Genomic DNA, 12,963 nt, shown 5'->3' with positions numbered 1-12,963 from the left:
TAAAAGCAATAACATTAACGTCTCCGGAGGAAACGACCGCTAAATAAATTCGATTTACAATCTCCTCGGCAACTTTGTGCGCCTTTTCTTCAAGTATCTCGAAATAATCGAAGCAGATGGCGCCTCCTGTCGACGAACCAACTTATACAATGTGCTAGGACTAAAATTAGCTACTTTTTTCGACAGAAAAAGAGCTGGAAATATATTATGCAAAGCTATCACAAAATAAAAACCAAAGCATTTTTATAAAAATCGATTTCACAAATATCGAAGAGGACGAAGAAGAGATTTGACAACGAGAAAATCTCGCTCGAGTCTGTCACATTATTTTTCGACTAAAGGTCATTCGTCAAACTTGTTTTTTTCCACGAAGCATCGTATGTTTATTTCAAGATTACAAGGCGATACATCAACATCAGCAAGAAAAGATCAGACCGTAGATGGACAGTCGGTACCGAAGTAGTCAGCAATAGCTTTCGGTTCGCAATAGCGATCTTTCGAGGAGTCTGCCTCTTTGATGGTGAAAATTAAAGGCGACGCTGTTGACGTTGATCAGCAGTTCGCGACAGCGGAACGCGAATACCTGGAACGTGACATCGGAGTGCGGAGGCCACGGAAATCACTCCAGACACGGTTTCCTCCTCGCAAAGATAAAGTGACACTGAACGTGACACTGCGTTGCCGGGCTCGTGCACTATCTTCATCTTCGGAGCGTAAAATTCGTCGCGTTTCGCCTTACGCGAATCTCCGATAGCTCTACGCGGATAACATTGATTCATAGCGTAAACGAGGAACGCATCGAGCACCGTGAAATAACTACGAGTTTCGATTCGGAACAGATGTCTAATATCTCGTACGGTTTGTCAAACGAAGAGAAGTAGCACCGAATAGAAGCTGCAGTTTCCTAAGGGGACATGACCTAAAATTTCCCGAGCATCCTGGCGTTCCATTAACGATATTGAGTTTAAACAATTAATCGAAGACTAACGACGTGGCTGAACGGAGTAACCGCGAGACCAGATCATCGTCTTCAACGGTTACAGTGTTCCTCGAGTTACTTCGAACATTAAAGACCCCGGGGAGTTTGGATCCTTAGTCTCTTAGTTATTATCTACGACGCCGAAGTTATGGTAATTAAGTTATCTGAACCACGGTTTGCAAAAAGATTTTTTTTAACAGATCCAAGGGACCGTAGGCAATTATGAGTGGTCTCAGAGAACTGTAAGACCTCAGGGAATCCTGAAGGAATGTTTGAGAATTTCAAGGGACTCTAGGGAGTTGCAGAGTTTATAATCGGAAGCGAACTTGCCGCGTGTAATTGATAAGAGACAAACGTCAGGTAGTAGGAACAGGTCGTCAAGTTTCAAGAATCAGGACGACGTTGCTCTCGGGTCGGAAATCGAATTGGGCCAGGTTTCTCGAAGTTCCAGGTGTTACGGAATAGACGAGATCCCTCGAGGATAAAGAACGAAACGATGGATACGCGATTCTGATGAATATTGAAACCGCAGCGTAAACGTATAAGAGATAGGGATATTTAAAACACGGGGAAAATGGGTCGCAACTTCTTTTTTCTCTCCCTACCTCGGCCGTGCACTCACGAAGATGAATTCCTCCAGAAGTTCCGCGACGAAGTTGCCTCGGTGAACGTTGGATTAACGACGAGCTGATTTTATTGTTACCTTGCTTACTTTTCGACTAAGAAAACACAGTTAATCCGTTAACTACCAAAGATGAGTTAACTCGTCGGTCGAGTGGAAGTAAGCTGGAATCCGATAATACGTTTACTCTACGATCTTTTGTCTTCGTCCGTATTGTTCTGGCTCTAACTGAAAGGAAAATGCTTCACGCGTACGAGACGAATTAGCTCGTTACGTAAAATTATTTGCATTGTCTTGCTCTATGCTCAGACAAGGAATCCAAAGCATTCTGTTATTATTGGGCATCTGATGAATATCGACACACCGAAGGTGTGCAAACTTATCCGGAAATTATCTTCGTTGTTCGACAAATAAAGAAATTAACAGAATCGAAAATTGTAATGGTAACAACATGATAATTTGTCTTCGACATTTCTGAATTAAAAGACGATCTCTGTATTAAAAAATGAAAACCCCTAATTATTAATAATCCTGCGTTCTTATATCAGCAATAGGCAGGGCTGAAATGGTTTGGGTATTGAAAACGTTTTGAACGAATAGAGAAGAAAGCTGTAGCCGCACATTTTCACAGACACCGTTTCGCTTTGAAACGGCGAACAGTATTGTATCCAGCATCGTGGCTCGTTCACGCCGGAACGTATTATGCATGCAGACGAATATGTATTTCCAGCGACGTGTTTTAGGCGGCCGTAACGCGAACATAGTCAGACGGTTCGTAGTAGAATATGGCAGGCTGCCAGCCAACCGAAATGCGGCTCTCTCCGTGTTTATCAACAGAGAATTACGGTAACGTGCAGGGTTATTCGTCGGAGTTTAGACGAAGCCAGGCTCTGCTTTTTGCAGACGCGACGCACCGAGTTCCGCGTATCCAGCCGTGGAAAGATTATTTTGAGAAAGCTCCGTGAACCCGTCTCCTTCTTTGTCCCGTCTCCGCCTGCTTCCCGCCCGGGAACACCGCTAACTGGAGTTTCGAACGGTCTCCCGTTTTTCCTCAAATTCTATGCGGATTCAGAAAAGGCGACGAGAAAGCGTTCTTTTCCTCGGAAATTCACGCTACTTCGCTCAACACCTTTTAACGGGTTCATAGCGTTTTACTCGGGAATAATTATCGTTATAGCAGAACCGTGATCACCGGTGATCGTAGCAGAATTGGCGGAGAAAAATGTTCAGACCTCGGCAACCTCCATATCTCAAGAACTGGCAATATTCCGAAGCACCATCTTGCAGAAGGCGATAAAAAACGGTGCTCGACGCGTATAAATCATAACGAGCGAACCGTTTCGATGGAGTACGAAAATTCGAGAGGAGGGCAAGATGTATTCATTCATGAATCGTTGTAGCGAATAAGAGCGGTAAAGGAGAGGCTGGCTCGTGGCGCGGCACATGGTATCGCCAAGTGGATAGCTGTGGGAAAGATCGTTCCACCGAGGACCCCGCGTGTCAATTGACATTTATTCCCTGGGATACGTCACGAATTCTCGAGGAGAAGCAACCCGTGCTGGTGTCCAGGCAGACGCCTGATGTATTAATATCTGAATTACGCCAACTGGCATGCCGCTGCTTTTCTCCCGTTCCAGTCCGCGTCCATCGAGCGCGACGGACAATCTTAAAAATAAATTTTATATCCGGCCAAAGATACGGGAAGAGAGAAGAGGACCGTGGGCAGCTGTCGCGCGAATTGCCATCTGTCTCTACGTTTCCAGTTGAAATCGTTTAACTGCCATCCGGACGGCTTCCAATGTATCGAACTTACGGAAAAGCTGAAGCTAAAAGGTTGCGGCTTGAAGTTGAAAAATAAATCACTTCTATATCGAAACGTCTATTCATAAATTCCTACATCCTTCTATATATTATAATTTCAAAAATAGTACGATAAACACAAATATTCCAGAAAAAATAGTGGAATATCATAGAAATAAAGCTGTCGCTACAATCCGCTGGGCGTATAACTGACGGGTAGAAATCGTGGAAAATGGAGTAATATGAAAATGACGTAAAGCGTAACGTTGGATCGGGCAGTGTGTTCAGTGCAGAAGACGGAAAGCCTGATGACCGGTGGGGCGAAGAAGGTCGCAAACTCTGGAAACGCGGTGTTCATTGACCTCCGACCTCTCGATTAATCGGTATGCTCTTGACCACCCGCGTAACCGTGCAGGCGGCTCGCTTTGAAGCCTTTATTCATCGATTTATTTGTACACGAACGAACGTGGGAAACGATCAGTCTTCAACGAGGGGTCCATTAACATTTCGACATTTTTAGCTCTTCTTCCATAATGAAAAAAAACATTCGTCTTTTAATAGCACGATGATTGACGAGGTCCTTTTTCCCAAACAAAATGACGTGGTAATTCTGACGTATTATGGCCCTCTTCCGCTAAAAAAGGCGCGATAACCCTCGGGTATTCTATCGAATGAGGGTATCATCCCTAGAGAAGATGGAACAACCAGCGTGCTAATTTTCCCTAGGGAAGATACGGATTCTTGTTCGTTCAGAATGAAGCCATCATTCTTAAGAAAAGCGACCATGATCACGAGTATACATGTCCAACATTGAAAGTGACGATGAGCGACCGAAGGCGTCGCCATATAAGCGCAAAATCCAGACGGTTGAATCACCCTGACAATAGTGGAAGCCGCCTCAAACCGCTTTAAGTGATACGTCGCGCGTGTGTGAAAACAATAACGGCGTAATTGGGCCAATAATAAAATAATTGTTAGCGCTTGCTTGGGTGTTGCGTACGCGTTCTCCTCTTCCTCTGCGCTCGCACTTACGCAAGACGCTATAACGTGGCAAATTTCCTAAGTAAATCCTAAACGCTTAAATCTTCATTCGATGTCGATTCGCGAATTAAATCGGAAGCGGATCGTATGTCTGCGTTTAGCATTTCGGTACGTTCAGCACTACCACTGCTCAGTATTTCTTCCTACCATTTCTGTTATCTGTGATTTTTATTATAACAACGCGTTACGTGACTTACATAATATTATGTATTAAAAGGAAGCCAGAATTTTAATTAGCATATTTAAAAAGATTTTAGCGATAACCGCTATTACGTTATCAGAAATTCCTTTCCTCTGAAGTTCAAGTATCTAAGAGATATGATAGAAGGATATTGAAAATTTTCCGAAATAACCCGAAACGATTGAACGTTCATAAAGTGTTAGGTACAAGTAGAACGAAAAGCGAAGAGAAAACGGGGGTCTACCTCCCGGGGGACGCAAACAAAGTGGCTAACCGTGAACACGTTGGGATTATCGAGGTTGCAGGTTTCGGATTAAACGGTAAGGGTGGTCGTGAACCGTTCGCGATACACGTTCTAATTTCGCCTCGCTAGCGAGCGAACAAAGTTCGAATTAATTATCGTGGACGGTCGCTCAAAAGCGACTCGATAGTATCCCAAGGGTGGATGCACTGAAACGCTCGCTGGGGTGTTTTCCAATCGTAATTACACGCTCGATCGCGCGTACTCTCAAGGAGCGAGATTAATGAACTCGAAGTGGAATAATCAATCTTGCGGTGTTCAATGATTTTTCTACAAACTTTTGTTAGAATGTTTTGAAACGTCGTTGCGAACGAACTCTCTCATTATCGACGAATGCCACGGTTGCTTCGCTGTTTGATTTTACGTATGCGACGTCGCGTATTTCTTCCAAAAATATCTACTGACATTTTCATTGCTCCAAGACGGAAGGTTATCATTGTATGAAAACTCCGGTCCAAAAGGTTATCGTTACATCGATGCAAAGAAAATCTTTTAGAATGTAAAATTAAGTCTGGTAATTTAATGTGTTTATGAAAGAAGCATAAACGATTGAATAGCGTCGTAAACATGTTAACGCGTGGACAGAACACGTGTTCGGATGTTAAACAACAACCGCGTTAAGATCAAAGGTTGAAAACAAACGGTTTCTAGGCCCCTCGAATCGCTTCAGGGATTTCCCTGAAGAGAATTGTTTAGGCAGGGATTCCAATTGTTCTTCAGGTCGCGTAGACTAAGCTGCGGCTAAGAAAGGGTGTCTACCCTTGCCCGAAGCTACACGGTCTAGTTTCGCTTGTCTGAGGACGCCACGTCTCTCGTACGACACCTCGGACAAAGGATACGATATATTGCACGAAACTGCTTTTATTTACCATGCGACTGCAGTCACGAGAAACGCTCGCGTGATGAATGTACCGGCATAATTCGAATCTTACTTTCCCCTATCTTGGAAACGACCCTCGATTGAGTCGCGCGACTTAAGGGATGAAAGCGGCTTAAATCGACGACGATGTTCTCTGACGCCACTCAGAACCGAATAAAATACCCTCGACGTGTTTTTTCAAATACAGAGCGTAGGAAAAGTTAATTAAGAATTAAAAATTAATTTGTAAAGTAAATTAGCTTGATCTATAATAAAAAAACACCACTGATGCGAAGATTAAAAGATATACAGAACTGCAGGAATTAGGTATACAGAGTCGAAATAATTAGCGGCGTCAGCGATATATTTGCTCGGCTAATTAAAAGCTCTCTGCAGACGCGCGAAGCCGTGTGTGTTCACTGCGTCCTGATTAAGGGTGAACAATCGACGCACACCATTCAAATTAACGAGCTCATTACAAGGCGAATGTCGTGCGTAGATATTTCTTCGTGGTAACACAAACCCGATACATAAACGTATACAGTAAACTATTGAATAATTTGTGCCTCAAAAATTCTGTTTCAAACAACAATCAAGATTTCTATTACGAACTATCATTAATGGTAAAAAAGTAATTGATAGTAAACTATTATTGTTAATAATACAGTTCACCTGAAAAAGGAAGAGATCGAAGGGAGGGGAAGGGTTTACGAGCACGCGAACGACCACAGACGAAATACAACGCGTAGAGCGGGATTTGCATGATTATCGACCCCTCGGTGCCTCGGCCTTTGTAACAGGGGATGCAGCTGCCCCGTTTACCCCTCCTTGAAAACCGTTGGCTTTCTCGTCGACGAACTTCAGCAACCTTCGACCGGCTCGAGTGGTTCTCATGCGACTACAGGAAATACTTCCCTTTCCGCAACCCTTGCGAAGGGCAAGGTAGAGAAACCCTTTACGTCGTGCTCTCAAATAATGGAGAACATCGACTGGTAAATGACTATGCAGCAGGTTACAACCTTACTGAATTTATGTTTATTGGTATTAGAGGGTGGACTTTTGTTATATTGCCACTTTCGCAAACACGGTAGTGGCGCTTTACATCATTCGTAGTTGCGCGCTCTAGAATATTTTACTGCGTTTTGTTTTTTTATGTTACACGTTCACATTTTCATACGTTGTATCGCACATGTGTTATATTACCCCGATTTCGCCAATTAAAGCCTGCTGCAATGTCAAAGCAGAACAGATCGCCAGTTTAATATATTACCGATTCCAAGAGTCATCTCTACTCCTCGTTATATTTGACTGCCTACATGTATATACTAGAATTTGAGGCAAATAAAGACTCCTTTCACAAAGGATTCTCAGGAAAAAAGGGTTGAGAATCACTGACTCGATAATCAAATCGTCGTGGTTCGGGTAGAACCAAGGTAGTCGACCTTGACAATTGCAGTGTTACCTCGATACTTTATTTTTGGAACTGGTGCTGCGAATATCCACCAGCGCTCGACAACAACGAAGACGAAGATAAGTCAAGCCTTTTCGCCTGGATTCCTCGTCGCCGTTGTCGTTACAGGTTCCATTGTTTCTTTATTTTCGTGCCGCTTCTACTTTTTCCTTAGTGTATGTCCACAGCACCAATGGAACTTGTGCCAATTATAATAAAAGGTTGTGAATCAGAGCTTCTTTTTAAAAGTGAAAATCTATTGTTACATATGTTCAACGCTCATATTTTAGTGATGTATGAAATGTAATAAATACCAGTTATTTTCGAACGTAAAAATAAAATATTAATATTTGCGATTATTGCTTTTGTTTATGTCCGGAAAAGTTCCCCAGAATGGGTTCATTGTCCGGAAGAAGTTCGTGTTTGATCAATAACTGGCACGTTATTAAAAGTGTTTCGTATTTCATAACGAATTATAAAGCGTGCCAATGCGAGGGAACCACCCACGATTCCACGTTAAATATTTACTTTCGTGAGAACGTACGTGACTGGTGCTAATTTTAATTAAGAGCGAAAACATATATTTTTCTATCTACTTTTTTAAACCAGTTAATATCTTTGTCGAATTTCAAACAGTTTTCTAATTCAGAATTTAAATTCGCGATTACAGTCTTGTTACAGTATTTCCATGATCCATCATCGCTTATCACTGAACGCTCCCGCCAATCTATTTATTACTAGCAGCCATATTCTTTCAACGGAATGTGGTGTTAAATTGCGACGCGTAACTTGCGGTTGTTGCCATATCGATTACCAATATGCATCGTTACTTCGACGACATTTATCCAATGATTTTCTCAATGCTGTCGAATATATCTTCATACAACGCGTGGTGATATGATACGTAACGATATAATGGAGACCTTGGATGATTAATATCGTTAATATTTCATGGTCTCAAACGGAGCACGAGTTTCGATGCGCTTAAGACGATCAAGTATTTCGATCGATTCTTTTAAGCCGTCGATCCGCTGGATTTACCCTCGATATCGATAGATCTCTATATTGTTTTGTGAATATTCTATACGATAAGAAATCTAATCAACGGAGGAATTAAATCGGTAAACAATATCCTGGTAAAGAGATTTAATAGAGAACGAATCGATCGATTACTTTCATCGAGTTCAACTCGAAGCCCGTCGCGTCGTGACGTTACCTGACAGAGAGAGAAGAGGATCGATCGACCTTCGTGCGAAAACCCTTAATTCGGTAGACCATATGTGGATAATTAAAAGTATAAATTGTTGTGCAAATTCTTACTAATATTCTTATGTAATTAATTCTTACGACTAAGAACATGATTGATCGATAACACGTGACTAACGACAAAGATTACAGGGATCTGAGAGAGCTAAGTCCAAGTAGCTTCGAGTGCCATTTAGGGTAGATTCTAAGCTTATTCAAGTTAAACCTATCTTAAGTAATATCTAAATAATATTTAGGTATTAGTACCTAAAGACTTTTATGACTTTTAAGACTCTGAAACTTTCGAGACTCTCAAAACTTCCAGAACTTTTAAAATGTTCCAGAATCGTCGAACGAAGCACCGGCATTGCATAAAACCATGCAAGAATGAGTTTCCAATATACACCTATTCGCGCGTAAATGCAACTGCGTAGGTTATGTTATGAAAGTACAACTCACCATAGTCTAACGAATGTTGTTGCGGGACGTATTGCGACGTACTATTAGCCGGCGTCACTCTGAATCGCTCCATCCTTCGTATCCTTACAAACACCACCACTCGAACACCAACGATCCTTCTTCCTCCTTTCTGCTCTTCTCGTACCGCGCACTCGTTAACCACGATTAACCGTGAACCGCGCGAAAACGATTTTGTCTAATAGAAAAAATCCGCACTTTCGTTTACGACGATTGGCGAACGTGTTCTCCATTCGCCGGCGCGACGCTACAGGCTTCCACTTGCCGTTGTGTGTTACTGCCGACAACACACCACGAGGCAAAAGAAAGAAAGAGAAGGAGCCAACGACCCGCCGAACACGCGAGATAAAGACACGAAAACACGAGAAAACGATATCGTCACGCGTCTGTCTTTGTTTTCAAAAGCTCCGGCACGACCGTCCTCGTTGCTCTTTCACTCGCGACTATAACCCACGCTTTCTTCGCCTAAGCCGCTCCAGTGGACGTACAACGCGAGTGTCGAACGATAACACCGTGCTTCAGCGGCGACTTTTTGGTTGTCGCAGTCGTCACGTGAGGTCGCGAATCCTAAGGAGTTCGCGTAACGACGCCTGTTCGTTTCGAATAAAAACTCACTCTGTTCGCTACTCCGCGCCGACACCAGACGTACTCGTTGCTCCGAACCGATCGCCCGTTTTATATACATCCACGATACTAACGCGTGTGTGCACGCCCATATACGCCAGGGGGCCCAGCGAACGATACGACACGCTTCTGCCAGACAGTCGGCAGCATGGGCGCCGCACGCTATCGCGAAACTTTTACTTTTTCTGCCTTTTCGTAACTCTTCTATATCTGCAACAAAATTATTTCCGCTTTCATCGTACGGTCAATGGACATTTACTCGTCTTACAGGTCGTTAATTATGGCGATAAAAATCTTCGTAATATTACTGTCATCGATATCAGGGACGAAGCGAGGCGCCCCTAAATGCGAAATTTTGGTGCCCCTACATGTACAGCGTATTCTAAATAAAGTGTTATGTTGTCTCCAAAATTATAATAGACACCGATTTAATATTTTTCTGAACAAGTACTAAAGGGTTGGTTATTAGATGTATAACAGATTACTTTAGGGTTTAACGTTAATGAGTCCCAGTGCAATTAAATCCCCTTTTGTATTATCATATAAAAATTACCTTATCAAAATGTAAGGTACCTTCAGCATACCCTTCAAATAACACTTCACACTTTCTACAATAATTCAATAAAATATCTTGAATATAAAAAATGACATATAGAACTTTTTGCTTGTTATAATTCTACACCACTGTACGTTGTGATACGGACACCCACGTGTGCGTACATCCACGGCACGGCTTTCACCAGGACCGTAACGACCGCGTGAACTACCCTCGATGTGGAGCCACCCTTCGAAAAGGTCTTAATCGTTCGACGAATACTGAACTAATGGCTCATGAATGCAAGAATGAAACAGAAGCGTTGAGTAGGTTCGTAAAGTTTCGGAAGTTAAACGTTTGTTTATACGTTGGTGGGGCAAGGTCTGTCATGATTCGCGAAGATGTCGATTGTGCGAACGGTGGAGTGCGGCGTAGGCGAAGAAGGGAAATAACCAATTGCAGAAATAATCGATGGCTGGGGGAACTTCTTATAGAGGGTAAATTCTGTAAGCTGAGCCGAAATAATTGGCTGGAATATATTGAGAATCATTGGCAATTTTATAACAGACTGTAAATTTTTTAACAAATAAACTGATTAAATTTATTAAAATCTCTTATAATAATGCATTATGCAACTAAGCACGAAATCCATAATAATGTTCTAATTATATTTTACATGAATAAAAAATATCTTATTTAATTAAGCAACAGACACTTGACATCTTTAGTGAAGCTTGACCCTCCCTTAGACAAAAATCTTGCGTCAATGCTGCTATAAGCTAATAAATTAATGAGTTACATAATCGTAACTTCGGTAGCAATCATCACAATGTAGCATAGCGTACTCGTGCATTTTCCGTTCGATAATTGTTAAGGAAATACCGCTTAATCTTATTAAACTTATTTAATCCGTATAATAGCTTTTGCGAAGCACGCACTATCGACGAGTGACAGTCATTGCCGCAGACAATACGCAAAAGCCACATGTGCGTGCATCAACATTATGTAGGCCTTTTTCAGGACCGTATCTCTCGCTACATACACCATTCTTTCCTATCGTTTCAGCATTTTTTCGACAGGCGATAAAATCAAAGGAAAACTTGTCAGCTTTTGATCTTCGCGGTCAATGTTTCTCTATAGCAAACTTTATTAGCAGTTTCGGATTTCTAGGGTCATTTACAATGCAAATGGACGTTTGCAGGTATGCGCCAGGTATACATCTGCCAGAAATTCTTCGCATAAAACCCTGAAAGGGACTCGACGTTGGAGCTCGAGTATCGATTGCCGTGGAATCTCTTCAAGTGCGATCGCCACAAAATGCTCGACCGCTTCGAACTACAAATTGGACTTTCTTTTTATCTGACCGATAACGATACGGTTATCGAGAACGTCAACAATCGTGGATAACAACTTCCATGAATGATTTTGGCCATCTGTGTTTCCATTCAAATCACGTGAATGCATTTGTACACATGCACGCACGTTATAGCCATTGGCGTAACTAAAATTTTTATTTGGGGGAGCTGAATAGCCTTGTTAGAAGCATTGAGTAAATTCGAGTGTAATGTTCCTCTCGCTAAATAGGGGGAGGAGTTTTCGGCCACATGGAAGGTATGAAAGCAGGGATCTAAAAATTTTTTAATTTATAAATTTAAGGATTCCTAAATTTTTTCATTTTCTCAAATGTTTAATTCCCTTCATTCCTAACTTTTTGGATTTAAGGCGTCTTTAATTCTTGAACTTTTCTCTTGAACTTTTAGATAGCAGTAAGTAGAAAGGAAAGAAATTAGGGAAACCCTAGAGAATCCAGGAAGAGATTATGATAAGCTATCCTAGAAAAGTCGTACTTTCCAAGAAGTATTTAAAAGAACCCTAGGAGACCCCAGGGATAAGGAAAGTTCTCAGGATTCTAATGAGATGATAGTAGCTTAGCAAAATACTAGAAGAGCTTGTTGCAGAATAATGTACACTTTGATATCTTAAGTACAAATGGCCTTGATATCCTTGAAATTCCTCCGCTTCTGAAGTCAACATATCAAGTGATGCTCCGTTTAACGCCATTTGACTTTGCCTAGTAAAACGTTTTTCTACCGTTTTAGAAGTGCAGTTTGACCCAGTTGCACGAAACACTCCACTGCATGTATAAATACGAATTAATTTCGTTTTCTATGGTACGATGAGTAATCAAGGGTTTTCATCAGGTTGCGAATATCCTGTTCTAGGTGGCAGCAGGAAACGGAAACCTTTCCTTCGGGAAAATTCCACGCCATGCAACTGCGCCGCATTTTACCATCGAAAGGGTTCGACGGAAAGAAAACAATTCATGAAACCGAAACGAATCGTCATAAGATTATCTCTGTCTCCGTATTCAAAACGGACGTACTGTGCGTATGGTTATCAGCTGATTCATGACCACACGCTTTAACACTTACGTATTTAATCGTCTTTAAAGTATTCAATTTTTATCTTTTGCGTGTAATTTGTCGTTTTTCTCGTGTTATGTAATTTAAGTTTTTAATAAACCTTCTGCGACAAATTATTCAATCGAACAGATAACACGCGTGTGATATACAAACACGATAAAAGGAAGAATATTAATACATGTTCCAAGAAACAAACTTTGTAATTCTATGTTTCCTTTCTAACCGAAAATAATACAAAAATCGTATTACATGACAAGTTCATTATCCAATGTCTTACATGGGATTGTAAAAAATTGGACAAAGTCAAGGAATCAAAAGAGAAACGGATTTTATTGGGCGCATTAAGGTTTAAAAGTTCAGTCTTGAAGAGATACTCAGATGGCGGGTCTTAAAAATTCATTTGGGTACCTACGGGAGGTAATAACC

The 12,963-nt window shown here is 41.6% G+C and overlaps 1 protein-coding gene across 3 annotated transcripts in view; it reads right to left on the bottom strand.

The window, feature by feature from the left end:
• kcc (solute carrier family 12 member kcc) overlaps positions 1–10,428 on the bottom strand; it is an 88,599-nt gene extending 78,171 nt beyond the window's left edge. For 2 of the 3 annotated variants that reach the window (XM_003707256.3, XM_012294753.2), the window contains exons 1-2: positions 10,133–10,427; positions 8,938–9,789 (exon numbers count right to left, since the gene is read on the bottom strand). In XM_003707256.3, coding sequence (XP_003707304.1) covers positions 8,938–9,010 — 73 coding nt within the window. In that variant the 5' untranslated portion in view covers positions 9,011–9,789; positions 10,133–10,427. Of the gene's footprint in view, positions 1–8,937; positions 9,790–10,132 lie in introns of all 3 variants that reach the window. The other variant, XM_076536726.1, reaches the window with a different exon arrangement.
• Positions 10,429–12,963: the final 2,535 nt, after the last annotated feature.

This window comes from Megachile rotundata, chromosome 10 (genome assembly GCF_050947335.1).
Source record: "Megachile rotundata isolate GNS110a chromosome 10, iyMegRotu1, whole genome shotgun sequence".
NCBI lineage: Eukaryota > Metazoa > Arthropoda > Insecta > Hymenoptera > Megachilidae > Megachile > Megachile rotundata.
This window is presented reverse-complemented; position numbering and strand designations above follow the sequence as displayed.